The 24638-nt window shown below is 35.6% G+C and overlaps 1 protein-coding gene across 1 annotated transcript in view; it reads right to left on the reverse strand.

Moving 5' to 3' along the window:
* LOC134675942 (uncharacterized) overlaps positions 1–24389 on the reverse strand; it is a 42497-nt gene extending 18108 nt beyond the window's left edge. Inside the window, exon 1 of the mRNA XM_063534287.1 lies at positions 24089–24389. Within this exon, the coding sequence (XP_063390357.1) occupies positions 24089–24167 (79 nt within the window). The 5' untranslated portion in view covers positions 24168–24389. The remainder of the gene's footprint in view (positions 1–24088) is intronic.
* Between the last annotated feature and the right edge of the window lie 249 nt (positions 24390–24638).

Consider the following 24638-nt stretch of genomic DNA (forward strand, 5'->3'; position numbering starts at 1 on the left):
AATGAGCATTTCTTTTATTTTTTGCCATTTTATATATTGTGACCTTTTTTGCCACTTTTGTGTTATTTCTAGTCGGGATCGCGAGCTCTTTTCATCCTTATAGGAGAAAAAAAGGGAGCTAAAATTTCCATTCATTTTTCAAACTTTCCTTTTTGTTACCGCCATACAAATGATAACACAATAGGAAAAAAACTCTGACACATTTTTTATCCCATTAGGATCGAAAGAGCTCGTCATTCTGAGTAAAATTAACACAAAAGTGGCAAAAAAGGTCACAATATATAAAAATAGCAAAAAAAATTAAGAAACGCTCAAATGGACCTAACTCAATATAAGTAGGTGTAAGTACCTATTTAAAAGCTGGTTGGCGCTGGTATCCGTAGGTGCAAGTATATATACAGTGTGGAAAGATAAGTCGGGCCCTGGAGGGAAACTACCTTAAATACTTAAGCTGGCTCATTTTACATTTCTTTATTTTTAAAAAGAAACAAAACTGCATTCAAAGATTTTCTAAAACTCGCTTGCCTCGCCCGGGACTCGAACCGACTAAAAATTCCAAAAAATAATAACTCGCAATTTTATTGTACTAGTCGATACAGTTAATGTTAATGATAACATTTCTCCAAGAAACATTAGGTCTTGCACTCGTCTGTCGTACAAAATATCCATAAAATCTAATATTTAGTACTCAAGATTTTTTTAGTTAAGCAAAATTTAAGAATAAAAGAAAAAATCTTTTAATGCAGTTTTGTTTCTTTTTAAAAATAAAGGAATGTTCCCTTTAAGTAAAATGAGCCAGCTTAAGGATTTAAGGTAGTTTCCCTCCAGGGCCCGACTTAACTTTCCACCCTGTATATAATAGACCCATTAATCAACAAGCGCATTATTTTAAAGATACAAAAAGATAAAATTTTGATAAAGATAAAAAAAGGAGTTTGAAAAAATAATTCAAAAACACTCGAACAACGTAGAGCGCACGAAGTATATAGAGCGTGGGCGTTAATCAGTTAATTTATTATTTAATGTATTTACCCGCGTGATAAAATAAGTGCTGCACTGAGAGAAATGTTTGTCGAATTGTAACAAAATATTTGCTTAGGTATACCTACTATGTACCTGCTTACAAAAAAAACTGAGTAGAAATAACCGAATTGTTAGGTTTACGAAAAAAGTAAATGGTTAACTTTTTTCTGAAAACCCACATCAATAACAAATTGAGTTGCCATTAAGTTCAAATGGGCTTATTCAAACCAGCAAGGTTAAAGTTTAAATTGCAATCAGTTCCATCCAATACTTTCAGATTTCTGTTTCAAAACGAACAAAAAAACCACTTCGGATTGACTCAAACTAGAGTTAATTGAATCAACTCAGTTATTCGTTTATGGAACTCGGTTGACTGCAGCCTGGGACCCTGGGAGGCCTATTCGAACTTATAATTTGACATCAATATGATAGGTATCTAAATGATTGTCAGTAGCCGCTCGCGCCAATACATGTACTGATGTAATTCATAATTGTTTTCCTTCGTATTTTCTCGGAAACGTTCGTATTTGTCATGCTACTTCAGTCAACCTCAGTACTTTTTGTACCGAGACTGACTGAAATAGGTAGCAATACACGTTCATACGTTTCCGTGAAAATACGATGGAATATAATTATGCACTACATCAGTATCTACGGACAACTACGGACGAGTACGAGCGAAATGCACTCATGACTGATATATTTTGATATCATCTTGATCACAATATAAATTTGAATTGCCGACCAGTTCGTTAGTGATTTGTTTAAGTTAATTAGGCATCTTAATAGTCAAGATAAGGGCGAAAAAAGGATAAGAATGTTTAAATAATTATCAAAGAAGAACTCTTTACTACGAGCAAATATTTAAAGGAATGACCTACAGACGATCTCCTAATAAATATTTGTAGTAGGTTAAGTATACTACAAAAAAACTTTTAGGAGATAGTAGTAAAATGTAAACCCTTTTTAACATTTAGGTTAATTTATTCAAACTCCGATAACTAGTTAACATATTACGAGTCTCTTCAACTACCTATGTTCGTTATTATTTAACATAAAAATAATCGAATGTTAATTATTTACTTCACTAAAGTTTAATTTCAAATACTCTAATCTCAAAATTATGTACCAACTACATAGTTTATTATTCAGTTACCTTACCTACCAAAAAGATATCTAAAATACACGAATTTCATAAAATAAAATAAATAAATAAATGTCATAGATTTTTTTTGCACAAATTGACTAAGCCTCACAGTAAGCCCGATAAAATCCGAGTGTATTTTCCATTTCAGTTCAATTAATCATCATAATTTATGTAAGTAATAAAACATGCCTCTATGTAAATAGGCCTACTTAGGAGCTTACATGCTAATTTCTTGCAAGGGTGAAATACAGGGTGCTTCCTGTAACAGGAGCAATAAATTAAACTAAAGGTTGTACTCCTCAAACTGACCAACATTTGTTCAGCAACTTTTAAAAATTATGAATCCTTTAGACTTCCTCTTTTTCATACAAAATAAATATTGCCTTCAATGTACGCTGACATCAGTGTGTTTGACGTTGCTTGTCACGCTGTAAACATGACAAAATTTGCAATACATTGCGTCTTAGAATAAACTTTAAAGTGGAATAAAAATCAAACCATGACTTATTTTCAAAAGTTGCTGAACAAATGTTGGTCAGTTTGAGGAGTACAGCCTACAGTTCAATTTATTGCTCCTGTTACAGAAAACACACTGTATAACATATTCCGACAAAGTAGCAAATAAACCTTATGCGGCTGTTAAGTTTAACAATGCCGGATAACACTTTACTGTGCCCCTACCATGAGTTTACCGCGACCGTTTACTCTAGGGATTATGTAAACTCACTCAACTCATATTGAAATAGAAAAAAAAAACTATATGTACCTACGACACCTACGGCAAGCGAGATTATAACAAAAACATGGAAACCTTCGTTTTTAACCTAAATAATTGTCTAAAATCACCTTTAGTACCGTTTGGTAACTAAAAATTGGTAACCAGCTTAGAAACGGGAAAGAAATACCAATTGGCCAATCTTGATTCCCATTCTGTAGCTGGTTACGAAATTTTGGTTACCAAACGGTACTAAAGGTAAAATCATTTAATTTCATGTAATTGGGCTTAATTAAAGTAATTAATTGAACGACGAGGCCCCTTGTGTGACGTAATCATGCGGATATGATATATGTGGGACATTTACGACAATTAAAAATGGTTTTCTCTGTTTGCACTCGACAAATGCTATAAAAAGTAGTAAATAATTTTAAAAAAAAACTTCTATATACATATTTATTTTTCGTATTTCACCCAAGCCATAAAAATTAATCGTTCAGTAATTTATTGCTTGTGAAAATTAATCGTATTAGGACACCCTTTTATCAAAATTTACCAACCAAGAAAAGTCTGCAGAGATTTTGGCAGCACACGCAGTGCCAGTGTTATTTATACGTCATAATTTCATAGAAGTGCGACGTTTAAAATAACACCTGCACTGTGTGTGCTCATGTGCTGTCAAGATCTCTGCAGACTTTTCTTGGTTTAGCTCTACGGAACGGATCGTAGCTAGCAATAATGCACCGAGGAGAAGTTTCTTAAGTTGCGAAACTTCTATGAAGAATATTCTCTGGAACTTAAATTTAATAAACAATCTAATCGTGTCAAGACCGACGTAGACACATGCAATTTTAAATATTTCGCCTGCCCGCTTTACTGTTATGTCGTGGCGTTTAATATTATATATTACACAAAACGTTAAAGTTCTCATGGGAACATTCTCACAGAGAACTTTCTAAGTTTCTTTCATGTAATTTCTCTGAAATTTCCGAGAGCATTTCTGAAATTTCTGCAATTTGTACATTGCTAACCGTAGCTTACACAACAATAAACTTAAATATTTTATTTTCATAAATCCTGAAAAAACCTGAAATGGACAAAGTTAGCGTAACTTATTCACTTAACCATTCTCGAGTGAGACTCGGAAATCCCTCACGCGATATAAGGCTACGATAATAAAACATACATATGAAACATTCATAGACTTATGAGGGGTAAAATCCGGAGATTTTCTTTTCATTATAGCAAAAAATAGTTTGAATTATTGTTTTCTATAGTTCGTTTATTCTAATTCTAAAAAGCATTAGAATAAAGGTGAACAATCTTGATGTTTTTTAATTGAAAAACACGTTTTATAAATAAGTCACGACAAATATATTATTATAACAATTATGAATTTAATACGATCATTTATATTCATCGGCTTTCATAAGTAGTTACTGATTTAAAAAAAAAAACATTTTTTAATTAAAAGACATGTCAAGATCGCTTACCTTCTTTCTAATGCTAAAAAAATAACTATACAAGAAGGCAAAAGCATTGGGTACTTCCAAATTAAATTGAATAAACCACGAATAAACGAATCCAATGTATCTTTGAAGATGATTTATTTTGCAAACAAAATCACTACTACATACTGTATACTATAATTGTCACTGTATAAGGACAAAATTAATATAAAAGTGAAACCTTTTTTAAAGAAATATTTGCTATTACATATATAATTCATATTACTACGAGTACTTATACTACTAGTTCACGTTCTACAACGCTAAGGCAAAGGCAAAAGTACTTTAGCAGCGGCTTCAAGTAAACCCTTACTATCTTTATGCTCCTCGTACTTTAGAAATGCTTCCTCATCAACGTACCGATAAATTTGGTCGAAACTATTCATCAGATAATTGAAGCACCCAAAATTCTTTATACACGTATTTTCTGCGTAGCCGTAAGCCCAGTATAGAACTACATCTTGGCAGTTGCAGGACAGTAATTCGTAATGAAACCTCCCCTTAGTTTCATTTATAGTGCAATCTATACGGTTAATAATTTCATTCATCTTCAGATGCGATTCCGTGTCACTGCCTTTTTCATCGTCAATTTCATCAGCTCTTAACAATAGTCGGTTCTCGTGATACAAACACTGCGTTGAATTGTAGTACGATGAATTTCTGAACGAATCCATCCTGATAACGCCGGCGTGAGTCGACTTGCCTCCAACCACTGCCACTTCGATGACGTTATCGTTGAGGACCATCATGTAATGTTCCGCTAATTTGCTCCCGGGAATCCTACAGGAGATAATATCACCCGTGCGAGGCCGACGACGGACAATCGACTTAAACGACTGGTTAAGATCACCACCCAACGTCTCAAAAACCTCTTTGCCTTCGTCGGTTTCAAAAATGTGGTAGCTTCGTACCGTGCCCTCCACAAATTCTCCGTGAATGATCGGGCGATACAAATAGGTCGTTTTAAATGTATCTATAGCAGCCTCCACTTTACCAACGGTAGCTACGAAGGTTTCGCTGGCGCTAGTAACGCTGCCTCGACGTGTTCTTGTTAAATTTCTTCTAGTTCCATCTGTAATGTTGAAGCCCGAAACTAGGAGTCCACAAAACAAAATGAAGACGAATGTTAAACCATTCATGTTTGCTGGTACTGACGATCGTTGGCGAGAGATCGGCCATTATATAGGGGAATATTATCAGTTGATTCTCAGGTCACGGGTAATCTAAGTGAAGTCAGGCGGATATGAAATTCCAAAATGACGTTAGACGGTTCCATGCTCTCATAAGTACTAATTGTTTTTGTAATATTATAATTTTCCATGTGCGTTTGTGTTTTCGAGTTTCTGATAATTCCACACTGTAAACAGTTACCGCCATAGCACTTCTAACAGTGCTGAAATATATTAGTAGTGTCAAAGGGGCCCACTGATTAACAGTCCGCCGGACGGTATCGGCCTGTCAGTTGTTTGGAACTGTCAAAATTTTGTTCTAACTGACAGGCCGATACCGTCCGGCGGACTGTTAATCAGTGGGCCCTTAACCGAAGTTTAGTTTTCGGTGAGCTTTGGCATGAACATCGTACTGTGTACCAAATGTACAGTGAACTGCAAAATTGCATGAACACATTATGAATTAATTCCTCCATTAAGCGGCCTTGGATTTTTGCTTTGCGGCTGGCTGTATATTATGATTTATGACTATACTCCTGTATTTATTTTTAATCAAATTTAAAATTTCAAAACAGGACGGGGTTCTCACTTCGGTGGGATTTTTCTTTATTCTTTTTTTTGTTACCTGATATCTCGAAGGACAAGGTCGTGATTGGGGAAATATTTTTTTTATTAAACTCTTCTAATATTATAACGTAGATAGATACACATACCGGGTGTGGCCTATAACATGAGCAAATAATTAAAACATAGATTGTACTCCTCAAACGGTGACACTTTTGTTCCACAATTTTAAAAAAAGTATTTAGTTAGACCTATTGTTCATACAAAATAAATATTATTTTCAATGGACGCCATCGCTACGCCATATCATTTTGCTTGACGTTGGTTGTCACGCCTTAAACATAACAAAATTCGCAATACATTGCGTCTTGGAATAAACTTTAAAGTGTATTAAAAACCAAACCACAAGTTATTTTTAAAAGTCGCTGAACAAATGTTGGTCAGTATGAGGAGTACAGCCTACCTACAGTTACATTTTTTGCTCATATTACAGGCCACACCCGGTATACAATTATCTGAAAGTTGTTAGCTTTTCTGATGCGATTGCAATACCTATTTAATTATTCATACTATCGTGAGGGCTCTTTCATACTTAGGTATACTTATTGAGGTGGTGTAAATTCATTTTTAGGAAAAACCAAAGCTAATAATATCACAAATCTTTTGCAATAAATTGCAATTACATCGGTAAACCCGTTATTAGAGATACTACTGTTAACGCACATGCTGGGAAATACTTAGGCAAGATAACTTATCAAACAACCTTGAAACATAACTACTTATCATTACTTACAAGAGTAAGTTCTATCTTGGGGTTAAAGATACTTTACGTATAAAACAACTGCCTATCAGAGCAAATCAAATAATTCTCTTAAATATTATGATTTGTGCTTTTTATAGTCACTAAACTACATCACTACCTACTAAATTATATATAGGCTTTAATGCGAGCCGCACAAGCACAACCTGACCTGACCTGAACCTGACCTGAAGGATTTCTTTATATTATCATATCTACTTCCACTTATTTTTAAAACATTTAAATGTCAACCCATTTCATAAATTGCAAAGTTAAGAAATTGAATAAAAATTATACAGCTCTTTTATTTTACTCCCCCAATCTGAAATGCCGCTAAATTGTATTACACCAGTCTGCGACCTCCGTCAAAATTGTCTCCGTTTTTGTAGGTGGTTCAATTTAGTAATATTACCCACTTTAATCTGTGTTTACGAGCGTATGGTGTTGTCAATGACCTTGGGGATAATTTTGGAGCTTTCGCCAAATTGATTTTGGATCTATTTTCGTCACAAGACAAAATAGGACTTACCTACGTCATTCAAATGTATTAAATATTAGATATAGCTTGGAAAAGGGAAAATAGGCTGTGACAAGACTATGACTTTGTACATGTGAATATTTGAAACGCATTTTAAATGCTTGTTTTATACTGTATTGCTTACGAATTAATGCAATTTCAGGCAATCATGCTTGATTGTAATATCAAAAGTACTACATACGATTATGTACTTAATTCCATGATAATAAGGCGAAATACGTATACTTATACGTATACTGGCGACGGAATTCCACATATTATGGTGTTGTTAGGTATAATCTGTAATAAATACAGCGGGCAGGATGAGATTGGTACGTTATCAACAAGTGCACAAAAATATTTTCATTGTTTACATGTTTGTTACATTATTTATTTATTACTATTCGGATATCCAACAGCTGTTAACTATAGGTTTTATAAATGTGATACAAAAAGCCAATTACATGTAAATACAGATTAACATGCAAAAACAATTCAAAATGTGGTTAGCGCTATTCCACTTAGTATACCTATATTTTAACGCCAAAGGCAGAGTCATTCGAATTAACTCATGAAGATGCAAAATAAATAAAAAAAAAACACAGCACAATGAAATTATATTAACGAATCATTTGATGTGTAATCGAACGAGTTAGCGTAAGCGAAGTTAACACGTAACTACACGGCTGATTGGGTCATTTCGATGGTTTTTGATCTCTGATACCCATTTAAATTTGTAAGTACTTACATCGTACGTGTACGTACATCAATTTGGCTAACAGGTTGGCAGTATATTCTTAAGCTTTACGGATTTCATTGAGGTATCCATACAAGGCAAACGTCTTACGTATGCGACGTCCTCGTGAAATACCCCGAAATCACCCCTAAAATCATGCCGGCGTCATTGAACACTGAATGAACCATCGATTTACACTTGACCCGGCTTAACCTCTAGATTGTTTCGGGCAATTTGCGTGTCTTGACGTCATAACCTCAGAGTGCGTAGCCAACGTGCATTCGTTAACGCTCCGTAGCGAACAAAACGTAACAGCCACTCTGTCGCACTAGTGGGGAAGAGTGATAGAGAGATATAGTTCGTAGTTTGCTAATAGAGCCCGACGGCTAATCCTATTGTCTATTGTTAAGTAAAACCGCTAGTGCCACGTGCCACAACCACTTGCATTAATCGTCGTGCTCTATTAGGAAACTACGAACTATAACTACAATACGCTACGGATCATTAACGATTGGCACGTTGGCTACCCGCTCAAGGGTGTCCAGACTTAATCTTTTCGACGCCAAACACAAAAGCTGTTAAAACTGAACTTGAACTTTATGCATAATGCACGTAGCTCTGTGGTCTGTGACGGATTAATTTATAGCTATACTCTGTCAAGCATTTTCCGTCAGTAGAAATGAGAGGCAAATTAAAAAATGTATGCGCAAAGGGTTATCGTCCCATAGAAAATTAAATTTCGCGCCTTTTTCTACTGACAAACTTGTTGGACCGGCTATAACTAAAATTAGTGCATTAATCATCATCTGAGGCATTACAGCCGCGGGTGGGCCTTAGCCTGGTCACTCCTGAAGGTCCTGATGTCCTGGTATACGCCGTCCAATCTGAGCTTGGGCTTGCCTTTACCTACGGCCCTCGTCGGCCTTCTAATCATCATCTGAGGCATTTCAGCCGCGGGTGGGCCTTAGCCTGGTCACTCCTAAGGCCCTGATGTCCTGGTATACGCCGTCCAATCTGAGCTTGGGCTTGCCTTTACCTGCGGCCCTCCGGTCGGCCTTCTAGAAGGCGCTTGGGTACTCTGGCCTCGTCCATTCGTATCACGTGATTCGGATTATGAAATAGACATCTATTAGACATCACCAAGAAACGATAACGATATGTTTAAGATCTAACCTGTCAAATTTGACATTTGCGCGATTCTGGAGATACTCTTGAACGATTTTCACAGGATATGACTTAGAGATCTAATCCACATCTAATAGATATCTTACTCTATCTAACGTAAAAGTGACATTAGTCGCCCGAATTAAGTTGCAAAAGAGAACTAGTTGATATCTAAACTATAACGTATCTAGAATGGATCTAGAACGTGTCGTCTCTTGTGAATATCTTGAAGTTCGAATACGGCAGTTAATGACGTTACGCTCAGTGCATCAATCAAGCCAAGCTTATTTCAGCCGCCTACGATATCCAGAAATGGCGACAAGGTTCAAGTGCATTAATTTTCTCCGACGTTCAGGGAACGAATAGCAGCTTATTTTACCTGAAAGCCGCCCACGCCATTCTAAATTTGACGCGAGTGGAAAATCCATTCATGAAATGTTTTTACTTTTATAGTTGGTTTTTTAGCATTAGAAAAAAGGTAAACAATCTTAACGTGTCTCTTTATTGAAAAAAAATAAGTCACGGCAAATAGGTAAGTAACATTATGATGAGTCATATTCGATTTTATTTTATATATTTTTTTAGAAACAAGATATATACCTACAGAGGTATTACTAAAAGAAATTAATAACTAGCTTAAATCTTAAATAGGCCCTTGAGTGAGGCATTGTACCAAGGATGCTGGCGGTATTTCCTCGCTGTAACGCAATGCTGATACGTTGTGCGAGGTAGCCGCCAGCTCTTCGGTCACCAGTAACGATTATTTACATCATTTTGCTTTCATAAGTAATAGTTACTGATTTTTTTAAAGCGTTTTTCAATTAAAAGACACAAGATCGAAACACGCAAACTAGTACCTGTACTATTAAATAAAATCTATTAGCTATTATCAAAGACATATGTAACTTCGTATAAGATGAATTAAGGAAATCATTGCCTCGGAAATCAAGAAAGAATCATTCTCGGATAGATGCCGCACACACCTTTAGCCAATTCTCGGCTAGATGGCGTGACGACACCGTTTCATATTTAACAATTTTAACACATGGATATCAGTGAATGAACATAGATCAAAATGATATAAAAGTAATAAAATCATTTATCCATATATAGTAGTGTACCCTATGATGGGCGTGGAACCAGTAATGGGACAAAAAACCACAAATCATGTAAAATAAGTGTCTAAAAGTAGTTTATAAACACTGCCTGTATATTATCATAAATAAGAGTCCTAGAGCTGTTTCAGTTTGAATTTTTATTAAATTTGGTTGTTTTTTAAGAAATTGGCGTCAACCCAAAAGTTGTCGTGTCACTGAAAAAAAATACCACTACGAATTCTTAACAACTTCGCTAAGAGAGGTGAGTTAATTTATAAAATTTTAATTACTTAATACTTGATGAAAACTAAAATGTGTTTTGTTAATCTAGACACGCGGCAGCGTGTCAAGCCAAGTTCAAGCAAAGGAACTGGCTAGCCAGCGCCGAGTGTAATATTACACGAACCACTTGGTGCCACTTTTGACCCTTCTATAACTCAAAACATCTTTGACGTAAACACATAAAACTACGTGTGTTTAATTATATCCATAAGGACATCTAGAAGCCCAAATTTCATGAAGCTAGCTCAAACGGTTATAAAGATATGAAGGTCAAAAAGTCGTAAATTTTAAGACTGACTTATGACTTATAGTACCTAAACCTAACCTACTTCCAGATGACCTAGAAGGATGAAATTTGGAATCCAGCTTGGTTATTGTGTGTAACCGTAGGAAAAAATCTAAAAATAAAATAAAGTTAAAAAATAGGGGGGGTCCCCATACAAAAAAACCACTTTTTATTGGGACTGACATATAAGTACCTAAACCTAACCTACTTCCAGATGACCTAGAAGGATGAAATTTGGAATCCAGCTCGGTTATGGTGTGTAAGCGTAGGGAAAAATCTAAAAATAAAATAAAGTTAAAAAATAGGGGGGGTCCCCATACAAAAAAAACACTTTTTATTGGGACTGACATATAAGTACCTAAACCTAACCTACTTCCAGATGACCTAGAAGGATGAAATTTGGAATCCAGCTCGGTTATTGTGTGTAACCGTAGGAAAAAATCTAAAAATAAAATAAAGTTTAAAAATAGGGGGGGTCCCCATACAAAAAAAACCATTTTTTATTGGGACTGACATATAAGTACCTAAACCTAACCTACTTCCAGATGACCTAGAAGGATGAAATTTGGAATCCAGCTCGGTTATGGTGTGTAAGCGTAGGAAAAAATCTAAAAATAAAAAAAAGTTAAAAAATAGGGGGGGTCCCCATACAAAAAAATATTTTTTTATTGTAGCGTTGGAACCGTTACAAGCAGATATTTGAAACTACCCCAATATATGTATTATTATATTTGCTATATTAAAATAAAGTAAAGTCAAAAAATAAGTGGTGTCCCCATACAAAAAACTTGTAATACGCTCTAAACAACCGGCCAACGGTGTGTCGTCGGCGGCGCGCGGCACCACATAATCATACAAAGAACAGAAGTAAAAACCATACAGCGGAAACACAAGAAAAAACATTAAATCTCAATACCTGCCTAGTTTTCTTTACAAAAAGTATTGATATCCCACCAAAAACATAAATGTAAAAAAGGAGAGCCAAGTTCAATACAAAAATTATGCTTGGCTGTGGGGCTCGCCGCAAAAAGAATGGAGATCTAAATGAGTGCCACTGCCAAGTTCTATGCAAAATCCAAATATGTATTTATAGGAACAAAATAACATTATAAACAAGTATTAAACTCTATTTCTTTGCTTTATTGGATACCTATAACAATTGCTGTTATTTAAAAAAATGTGAGATCTTAAAGTAGGTTAGATTTGGCTTGGCCAGGTTTTATCAGAATTACAATATATATAAAATGATTGATATAATGAAAACTGGCCAAGTCAAATCTAACCTACTTTAAGATCTCACATTTTTTTAAATAACAGCAATTGTTATAGGTATCCAATAAAGCAAAGAAATAGAGTTTAATACTTGTTTATAATGTTATTTTGTTCCTATAAATACATATTTGGATTTTGCATAGAACTTGGCAGTGGCACTCATTTAGATCTCCATTCTTTTTGCGGCGAGCCCCACAGCCAAGCATAATTTTTGTATTGAACTTGGCTCTCCTTTTTTACATTTATGTTTTTGGTGGGTTGCATTTACCATGAGATAAGGTATACAACATACTATGTTGTGAGTCCACAGATGTAAAAAAATAGTGGTATTTGGCCCAATCCCATTATAGGAGCTGTAAAACTGCATACCTCCTATAATGGGAAATTTACATAATGATGCTTGCCATGCCATCATTTCATGTTTAAACAATACAGAAGTAAAATGTAGTTACGAAATATGTCAACCAGGAGGTATGCTCGGACTTCGGATAAATTAATATCGTTTTTTAGTGTGGGTCAAATTTTGGTAGCCGAGTTTGAGCCACTTTCCCGTTTTCCGATTGAGTTGAAATTTTGTATTCGTAATTAAATATGCAAATCGGATGGTAATGCAATATTATGATAACATGGACCAGATCTGATGACCTATTTCAATATTTTATACTGATAGAGCAGTGTCCATTACTGGGGGGCCCATTACTGGAGCTTTGGTGTCCATGACTGGAGAAAAATAGCATAGTTTTAATTTGTTAAGTATGTGGAAACTCATTGCAGTATCTTTGATACAACACGCCTGAAACATGAAAGACGGGTAGGACTTTCATCTTTCAATACGCTAAGCGGTAGACCATTCACATGTATTAGGGAAATATCACAAATACTCCAAATTCCCTCTTAAATGTCCCATGACTGGTGCTGTTACTATAAGTACATAATTTTTTTTGATAATTTTATACGTTTTCGTTTTGAGTTTTAGTCGTATGTCGATAGATGGCAGTACATTTATAGTGACTACAAAATTTACTATGACAGGACCCCTCTATACTATCTATTCTTTTTGCTATTACTTAATTATCTCTGAACAACTTTTTTTTTTAATACGGTGTCCCACTGCTGGGCAAAGGCCTCCCCCCTTGATTTCCATTCGTTTCGATTTTGGGCAATCTCCGGCCAGTCGTTAAGATTGCGTCCAGGTCGTCCCGCCATCTCCGTCTGGGCCTACCACATCCTCGCCCGTCTTGCGGCACCCATACCGTGGTTATTTTGGCCCACCTCTGTGGGTGCATGCGGCAGGCATGACCGGCCCAGCCGGCCTAGCCAAGGTTACAATCGCTATCGCTTCGACATCGAAAAGCATTATGTCTCTCTATCACTCTTCCTTAATAGCGCGACAGTGACAGTTGCGTTTCGATCGCTACGGAGCGTAAGCGATTGGCATCTTGGCTACGCGGCCTGTCCCATTTCAGCTTGGCGGTCTTAGTTCCAACATCGGAACGACTAAAATAAAATAATGAATGCAGCTGAACTTTAGGTATAGATCGTCCCGCTTTCAGATACGTGGGCTCCGAAAAACACACTGGATAACATTGATTGAGACCATTTTTAACCGACTTCAATATTAAATAAGATTCGTACCTAACCTAAACCCTACCTACCTAACTTACCTTAGGCATCAAGTCCGCCATTTATACATTTTTCCTGTGTTTGTGCAATAAAGTTTAAATTAATAAATAACCTAATGAATGAAACTAGAGTATATAATAAACAGCTTAAATGATGAGAGCATTAAAGTTGGCTTAAAAATGAACAGCAACAAGACCAAGTTAATGACCAATAGTACAAAACTCAGGATCGAAACTCAAGGCGAGCCACTAGAATATGTAGAAGAGTATATCTACTTAGGCCAAGTCATCTCCATGAAAGATCAAATGAAAAAAGAAATCAATCTCAGAATCGCAACAAGTTGGAAAAAATACTGGTCATTAAAAGATATAGTAAAGTCAGAAAAGTTAAGCATGGCTATAAAAAGGAAAACATTTAATACTTGCATATTACCCTGCCTAACATATGGCTGCGAAACCTGGAATCTCACAAAAGCATTGAGAGAAAAGCTTGCTATAACCCAAAGAGCAATGGAGAGGAGCATGACCGGATACAAACGACAGGATAGGATTAGGAACACTGACCTGAGACAAATCACAAAAGTTACAGATGTTCTCAAACGTATTGACCAACAAAAATGGCGCTGGTCAGATCATATGATGCGCGATAAACTGGGAAAGTGGAGCAGGAAAGTTACAGAATGGTACCCAAGAGACGGTCAGAGGAAGCCAGGGAAGCAACTATTACGATGGGAAGACGAAATAAAACTTACAGCAGGACCCTATTGGAGAAGAGTTACACAAGACAGACAACAGTGGAGATCGCTGGAGGAGGCCTTTGTCAACCGACACGCCGAACTAAGGGACATTTTATAAGCAAATATCATTAAGAAAAATGTAATGTTCTTAGTATGGAATAAAAGGCTGTATTATTATTCTCTTCATTTATTTTACGTCTTAAGTTAGGTTTTTTTTATAATATGAATATAAAAGTAAAATATAAAAACACTTACAAAACAATAAAAAATACATATAAACACATTATAAAAAACCTAACCTAGGGTGCCGCCAGCAGCGGGGCAGGGCCCAAGCTGCCGGTGGTCAGGGCTGCAGAGTGAGGAACCGACGTACTATACGCGCCGTGTCCAAAATTACCGCCGTATTATTATTATTATTATAATGATTGAAACTATTTTAACCGGCTTCAAAATTTAGTAAACTAAATTCGTACCTAACCCAAAGTTATAGTTCGTTTTTTTAGCATTAGAAAGAACTCCACAGAAGCAAGCGTGCAGTTATTATCAGGCTCTTTAATTGTTAATAATTATTGAATAATCTAATGTACTCGTAGCATGGTCAATACGTATTCAAATTATTACCGCTAAAAGTGCCGGATTTGGAACCACAAGCTTACTTCTGCAAAGTTCTTTCTAATGCTAAAAAAACGGACTGTAGGGGTTACATGGGACAGCAACATCATTATTTGAAAGTATTTTATTTTTAACCGACCTCAAAATTTATTAAACTAGATACGTCCCTAAAATTAGGGGTAAGCCCGCATACGAGAAGCCCCCGAGGCCTGCCAATGGGGTTGGCAACTGTCAAAGGTTTTTTCAGATGGCGCCAGCATAGGTTTTCAAATGGCTGCCGAGTTAGATCGGTCTGACTCCAAAATTTTAATTTACGCAATTTAATAGAAAATGTCGTACCCTCAGATCTCGATTTACAACTCACTCAGACCAGTGATACCTACTAATGTTTGATATAAATACAGGGTGTTTGGTACATCGTTTGCCAAATTAAAACGGCAGATAGGATGAGTCATTTGCTATCTTCTCATGCCTATAAAAACAAATTTGGCCATGTTTTTTTTTACTATTACGCAAGTAAAAATTTGAAAATTACGAAAAACTGCTATAGAAGTGAAAAAAAAATGTGCGCCAAATTAAAAATTTCTAGGCCTGAGAAGATAGCAAATGACTCAACCTATCTGCCGTTTTAATTTGGCAAACGATGTACCAAACACCCTGTATATTAATATTTTTTAATAACTATTCGGGGACATCTTACACGACAGATCAACCTAGCCCTAAACTAAGCAAAGCTTGTACTATGAGTGCTAGGCGACGATATACATACGTATTTAAATATTTAAATACATACTTATATACACACAGAAAACACCCATGCCTCAGGAATAAAATATTTGTGTTCATCATACAAATAAATGCCCTTTTCGGGATTCGTACCCAGGACCATCGGCTTCACAAGCAGCCCAAAATATGCTCCCTAAAACGCCCAGTTTTCCACACCCACCACAGTTAACTATAGCACAACAACGTTAAATAACATTGCCTATCGTTTTCCAATAAACAAAACTTTCATTTAAAATGTTATTTTCTCTGGCAGCGCAGATTTTCATAACAAAAACATATCGTTTAATCTCGGGTAGAAAACCAATATTGAACTGTTATGCCACGTTACAGATAGGAGCGCATTCGATGTTTAAAAATCTCAACTTGATGTGAATATCACATTACCTAATCTAACTCTGTGAAGTGTAAAGTGTGAGAGTACATGTTGATTACCATTTTAAAGATTTGCACGAGTGATGTTCAATATGACCTCGCTTCTTGAGAAACATAGTGTCACTATACAAAATTAAGAACCATTCGAATAGTGACATTGTTACATTTTTGAAAAGTTGAATTTTCAGACACAAATCATTTTGTATAGTGACACTATCGGCTCGATTCGGGAAATGAATTAGAGACTCACTAGATATGAAATAGTAAAGATATGTGACGTTCCACGGGTAAAGGGTTATGGCAGTTGGCGCTTACGCTATTATTAACGCCGCTCCAATATTATTGCGGCGCTATGCGACGTAAGCACCGGCCATCATAAGGTACCTTTTCCGTGGAACGTCACATATCTTCACTATTTCATATCTAGTGAATCCCTAATTCATTTCCCGAATCGCGCCGTTTGTTTCTCAAGGAGAGACCTGTTAACATACATATATAACCTATAGGTATGCGTGACAATAATGTAGGTAAACAACATATTCTATTTTATTAGGTATGGTGTACCTAACAAAATAACCCTGTATAATGTCAAATCAATACATTATATCAAATCAAGTTGAGATTTTTAACGTTCGAATAGGTACCACTGGCTACCAACTGGCACACAAATGAAAGTTTCCCTTTTATACGGAAAAAGCGAAAAGCTGTTTTTTCAAATGTAACTTTGAACTGAATATTAGTAGGTATATTTCTGTATACCATTTCCATGGCAAACTGCATGCCGCGAGATAGTATTAGCCGTAGCCTATGGAGGCTTGCGTCTCATGCGAATTACCAAACTTTTAAAACCCTTATACTGTTTCTTAAAGAACCTTATACCTACCATTAGCCTGGGAAGTAGTGTCATAAGGTGCAAATTTTGGTATCGGATGAATTCACTTAGCACAGATGTAATATACGTAAAGCTAAGCTAATTGAGCCCGGTAGACATCCGCCACCCCCTGGCAGGTAGGCAGGGGGGCAGTCAAAGTAATTTGTAATGGATTCAAGCTTTGAACTCCTTTTTAACCCCCTTAGAGGATGAATTTTTAAAAACGCTGAAATTACTTTTCTTGTATTCTAATAATATGCGCATATAAAAAGTTTCAAGCCCCACACTCGAAAAAAATGTTGATCTCCATACAAATTTTCAACCCCTATTTCACCACCTTAGGGGATAAATTTTCAAAAACGCTGAAATTAGTTTTCTTGTATTTTAATAATATATCTTTTAACGAAGTTTGAAATTCCTCGCTTAAAATAAAACATGAACTCTATATAAACTTTCGTCCCCTTTTTAACCCCCTTAGGGGTTGAATTTTTCAAAATCGCTTCTTATCTCTTGTACACATTATAAATGTAACCTGGTGTGCAAATTTCAACTTTCTAGCAATTGTAGTTTCGGCTGATAATATTAATAATTGTATAAAAAATTGCAAACCGATTTTGATTTGTTCGTCAATATTTTTGTTTATTTCTATTAAACTGTACGTTAAATGTCTCAAAAATTAATGCCTTATGCCCGATTTATCCGGAAATGATACCAAACTCGAGGTGGTAGGTAAATAGAAGCCGATATGCAGCGTGTAACTTTGGATGCCCCCCTGCTTACCCACCAGGGGGTGGCGTTTGGCTATCGGGCTGGATTGGCTTAGCTTTACGTATACTACATCTGTGACAAGTGAATTCATCCGATACCAAAATTTGCACGTCCCATACATTGGGTGACACTGCTTACCTCCACTACATGGGATACTGTAGCCCCTAGCCCCGAGCCCCTAGCTAGAGTATGAAAGATATATCTATATTACCTAAATACTACCTGTGAGTTCCTGTAATTGGCTTCCTGTTTTAATCTTGTTGTCTATTGTAAGTTTTAAAGCTGTTGGTTCTCCTAACATTAATAAATAAATAAATACTGCAAAAAGAAAAAAATAATGTACATATGTATGAAAGAAAGAAGTTTTCTCTCACTGCACCCACGTTCGAGATTCTCTGTTTCGCCCTATGGTTGACTGGTAGAGAATGCCTTAAGGCATTAAGTCCGCCATTTGTAATTACTTATTTTTATTGTGCAATAAAGTTTAAATAAATAAAATAAAGAAAGACAAAACAGGGCTCTACGTCTAAATTTAGTGTTGTATCTGCTTAAAGAATTAGATGCTTAAAAGTTTAATAGACCATTACCTAGGTAACATAGAGTCTAATAAAGATGAACTCTAAACGTCTAAACTTAGTGTTTTAGTAAAAATACAGCACCTAGAAAACTTTATATTAGGTACCTACCGTAGCTATTTTACAACATGTCTAAACTTGTTCAATTTCGGTCTGATACAGGTAGGGTTGCCAGATCGAGAGGTGCTATTATCGGGAAACAATATCATTTTTTCGGGATTTTGGGACTTAAGTCGGGAAAAAAAATACATTCAAATCAAAGTAATTGTATTAAAAACAACGATATTTCACATTATTGGCACTACGTCAGCTCGCTCGCTCGACGACAGTTCGGAACTTGAAATTATTATGTGAAGCTGTTTTTCGGGACAGTTTCAACTTTGTCGGGAATCGGGAACACATGCTAAAAATCGGGAGAATCCCGCCAAATCCCGACCATCTGGCAACCCTAGATACAGGCGAAGTTGGGACGCTGCCGGCCTAGCCAAGGTTTCAATCGCTATCGCTTCGACAACGAAAAGCAATATGTCTCTCTATCACTCTTCCATATTAGCGCGACAGTGACAGTTGCGTTTCGATCGCTACGGAGCGTAAGCGATTGGCATCTTGGCTACGCGGCCTGTTTTGTAACTTCGCCGGCAACTATTGTTTTTACTTAGTTTACCTAGCTCCGCCTCGTATCTCAGAGGTATAACTGTATGTTGCTATACACGGTAAAATTATAACTGCATTCGCGTTGCCAGGGAGGTTTTGGGATTATACTGAGCAACTTATACTATGGGACCAACCCCGAAATTGCGAAAAAAAAATATCCTCGCGCGAAAATGGACCAGCCAAAATTTATGAAACAACCAAAGTTAGCAGTTATTTTTTTAGCCAACATAGACTATTTTATGCAGGTATCTAACTACTACTGTGCAGCTGACTGTTGTACATATAGTCTGACAAACAAGTTTTGTCAGTAACAGGTAACAGTAGATTAAAAAACTATATCTTCATATATACAATTGATCATCCGGTTCGAAGGACCAACAAAAAATATTTTTCTAATATTGCCTATAAAGCTAATGGTTCGAATCCCCGGTAACCTAGTACGTACAACACAAGTCTTATTGAGCTTGACTAGGACTAGGCTGTAATTTTGGACATATTATTAAGGTAGTGGTACTAGTGCTCGACATGCTAATGCCCAATAGATGGCACCCTGCTGTCACCTCTATTGACAATGACTTAAGTTTCAAGATGACATGTACTGGGTTTATATTTAAGTAGGTACCAAGACGGGGTAAGGTAAAACGGCATTTAAACCGATTTAATGAGGAAATACCTAATCTTGTTTCATTCATTCATTCATTCATATATTTATTGCATCCATGGTAAGTACACAGGTGTTACATAGGTAATAGTTGTTTCACATGGGCCCTGGTAGGGCACGGCAATATTCTTAAATCTAAGGATTGAGTTTGTATGTATGTAGGTACCATTAACAATGTCTAATTTCATTTTAAATTATTAAATAGTTGTAAACATTATGTAATTTTTAGGAACGTCAATAGGAAATTATCAAATTATATGTCAATAAAAATAATAAGATTAAATATTCATGCTTAAAAAAAAATGTTAGGTACAGTTTATGTCAAAATATCAATAGGTATATAATGTTAATTTAAAACTAATTTATATAATTCAAAATTGAGTCATGTCTAATAAATATACTAAACTACATAATAATTACATTTCATCTTCCAAAAAGTCATTCAGATTGTAATAGCATTTATTGATTAAGAAGTCCTTCAACTGCCTATTGAATAGCGTGTCTGATGTTTGCATTTTAAGGTCGTCGCTGATTTTATTGTAAATTTTGATTGCCATCATGTTTGGGCTTGATTTATGTAGCTTTAGTACAGAACTTATGGGTGGCGCCAGGTTATTCTTAAATCTACTTTCGAAACGTCGAGGACGGTCGGCAATTTTTGGGAAGAATTCCGGGTATTTCCTGACGAACTTGCAGATAATTGTTTATTTGTAACAAGTGCTCAAAGTTCAATCTTGTTTTGAGTCACTTCTAATAATAGTATGTCCCACGGTTTATATCCAATTGACTTTAATCTCTTTATTTTTCGACTACAACGCAATAATACGTAGGCTGTTCTGAAGTTAGCCGTATATAGTATATATGTACCTACCTATCTGTATCTACCTCAGACTACTGCTGACTCTTCAAAAATTGTAGAGGAGCAGTAGATTTTTTTTTAACTTGACCCCCAATGCGGACGTTACGCGATCTTACAAGAAAAATCTTTGACACTATAGTAAACACCCCTATAATGGACGTGGCCATAAATCCTGAAAACTAAGTACTTAACCCTTTATATACCAGGCTGACAGTTCAAAAATGACAAGCGAATGTCTACTGATCGAAAATAGAACACATGTTTGCCTGGTAAAGGATTAAACACTGGCATCATTTTACCATAAACGAGAGTAGTAGAGCCGCATGCGTCATTAATTACGAGTATTATAGTCTGTTTTAAAATAAATGGCGCCATACTTTCCATGACTGGAGAAAAAGTTTTAATTTATTATGTACCTATTTATGTTATAATCTATCATTCAACACGTCGAAAACATAAAAGAGGAAATAAAGGTTCTCTCACGCTAGACCGGGCCGGGCCCGGGCCGAGGCGTCCGACATGTCATTTTCTATGACAGCTGATCGGTGATCACGTGGTGCTTTCCATAGAAAACGAAGCACTGGGCTGTAACCGCGAAAATCGATGTTCGCAAATTGCGGGGATTTTTCTCTGTCACTCTAATTACGCCTTAATTGGAGTAAAAGAGAAAGATCCCCGCAATTTGCGAATTTCGGTTTTCGCGGTAGCCGCTCTGGAATCTCCGACCCGGTCTAGCGTGTTATCCTCAAACATTCAACTTTTAATGCGCAAAGTTGTAGAAAAAGTTGCAGGTATCAGTGAAATATCAAAAATACTCCGCATTTCCTCTTAAACTTCTACATAATTGGCGTCGTTACCATAATAGACGTTCAAGATCTTACACGAGAAATAAACTCGTTATTTTTCTACAAAAGGTTAAAAGGTGTTATAGAATAAAATCATATATACATCCAAGGCCAAAAGTATGGAAACAAGCTTATTTATACTTTGATAGAAAATAATTATTTTATATTATTCATTGACGATTTGAAAACAAGATGGTAAAATTAATAATAGAACATTTTAATAGTAAATTACTCAAATGCTGGCTATGATAGAGGGGAGGATTTTTGGATGGTGTCCATAGAAAAATAAGCCCTTTTGAAAAGACTGTCTCAACTATCATCTTTGTCCTAACTTTTTTTTATCTTTTCGACAATATTTTAGGATATTATGATATGTAGCGGGAATTTTTCATATTTTGGGGTAGGCCAATGCAAATTTTAGGATACAAATATACAACAAAGATAGATACATGAGACATTAAAGAAAACAACGTTGTTTCCATACTTTTGGCCTTTGGTGTATATCGTTTCCGAACACACTTGCCTTTTTACAAGTTTATGATGTGCGAGTTTCATTACATTGCGGGTTTTGATTGATCGTTTGAATTGGAACTAACCAATAGTCCGTTGATAGCACACGCAGTGCAAGTGTTATTTTAAACGTCAAACTTCTACGAAATCATGACGTATATATAAACAAGACTATATGCAATCAAAATCGTTGCAGCATTGTCTTGGTCTAGAGTTAGACCAAGAAAAGTCTGCAACTATTTAGATAGCACACGCAGTGCAAGAGTTATTTTAAACATCAAACTTCTATGAAATTATGACGTAAATCTTGCAGCCGTATTCGAACAATGAGGTACGTCAAATACTAGATATGGATTAGATATGTCAGTGTCAAACAAGTGTCAAAATTGACATTTCTTCAAACAAAAACGTCACTTTTGACACTGACATATCTAATCCATATCGTTTCAATATCTAGTATTTGACGTATCTCATTGTTCGAATACGGCTGTATGTCTAACTGTAACACTATCAGAACTACATCCTACAGATACGTATTGATTTGTTTTTGCAGTACCGCGGTAGCGCAATAAGGTCAAAATGTAGGCAAGATAGGAAGGCCGGGACCTTGACATGATGTACTGGAGCTTATCTTATACGCTTTCTCTTGGAAATAATTGCAATTAGACTGGGGAACCACGTCGAGTATAATATATAAGTGTTTTAAGAGTGACCGGTGCAATATACAGTATGTAACTTTTTCTTTCCGCGTTTTCGGGGTTAGTCCCATAGTAAAAGTTGCTTAGTATGACCTAAACATTAACAGGTTTGAGTAATTGCTTTTCGTTCAGTTACATACTGTATTAAAAAGAAAAACATGAAAATATACCTACCATAAAAAATATGGTAGGTAGTATGTACACGGTAGCCAAAAAGTAAGTGCATTCCCGTTGCCAGGGAGGTTTTGAGATTATACTGAGCAACTTTTACTATGGGACCAACCCCGAAATCGCGAAAAAAAATTACCCTCCTATAGAGAATGGACCAGCAAAAATGTGTGAAACAACCAAATTTTTTTTCTACATCTGCATTTTTTTATAAAAATTAATTTATGAAAATCCTAGTTTAATATTTTTTCTCATGGAAGCGTATGGTAACGCAGTGTAATATAATATTTTTTCAGAGTAAGGTCAGGGACGTCATCAATGACTACCTAGTTAGTTACTCGACTTATGGATAGATATTAAATATAATATTTAACAAAACTATATCAACATTAGATAGACATTGAAACAAATTGAAGTGAGATCAAATAATATTACACCATACTCGTAAATATAGGTATGCATTTTATGGAAAGATTTGGAAAATGAACGGATATAAAATTTAAAATGGTTTCTTATTTATTTCATATAAAGCTTTTCAGGTAACTACAGGTCTTTTATATCTTTAAGTAACTAACTAGAGTTTAAGTTTGGTTTTCTTTCTTTATTTTGACGAATTTTCCACAACAATTAAAAATAACTTGCATTGAAATAGCATAGAATTTTTTAATTTTAAATTTGAAAAAATAACCAATAATTAATTTACTCTACCTTTACTAAATAATTTTATAATTAGCGTAAGAAAATTATAATATGTAATTTTATTCTCATCTCTCTGTGTCTCGGTGAATGATAACTCGAAACGCACAATTTTCTTTTCAATGTTTTTGTTTCTAATATTATTGTAAAGTTAAATATTCTTGGATGTTTTAGTTTTTGTATTGACCTTCGCTAAATACTTTAAAATCAAAAAGCATTTTAACAAAAGTATCAAGCACTTTACTAAAAGCAATTATTGAACGGCACCTTCGCTAAATATTTTTAAAATCAAAAAGCATTTTAACAAAATAACAAGCAGTTTACTAAAAGCAAATTAAAAACAAATGCACACAGTAATAAATCAACAGTACTTACATAAACACAATAATTTCAGCAAAACAGGACACGTAGACTCCAACATTTTCACAAACTTAAGTACAACAGGATAAACCATATCGAGTCTCCTTAGCTACCAGTCACTGTGTACACAAATCAAGTAGCATTTATTCGAACGATCCACCGCGATGCCCCGACGCGAATGAACCAATTTCTGGCAGAATCAGCCTTTTGGACAACCAACCTTTGCCTTAATTTTTAGTTTTTATACTGAGCGAACGCGTCGACCATTTTGTGACGTCATTTTGGGAAATCAATTCTTCCACGCATGCGTTTTGCGTCGCCTCGAGTGCGCGGCATTGGTATCATTTCGTTTTATGGCCATTTTAGGTGTCGGCCATGTTTTTCATGAATGAATTTCATTCATTTGTTATATTTAGGTTATCGTCAATCTATAATTAGGCGGTATGTCGATCGGCATGTTTTACGTTGATGGGGTAAACGGGTGTAATGGTATTATAGTTTGCATGTCATGGCGATTATTTTCGGCTATACATTCAAGTCGCCTGTTGCTTTCTATTAAGTACAA

Source organism: Cydia fagiglandana, chromosome 23 (genome assembly GCF_963556715.1).
Source record: "Cydia fagiglandana chromosome 23, ilCydFagi1.1, whole genome shotgun sequence".
Lineage (NCBI taxonomy): Eukaryota > Metazoa > Arthropoda > Insecta > Lepidoptera > Tortricidae > Cydia > Cydia fagiglandana.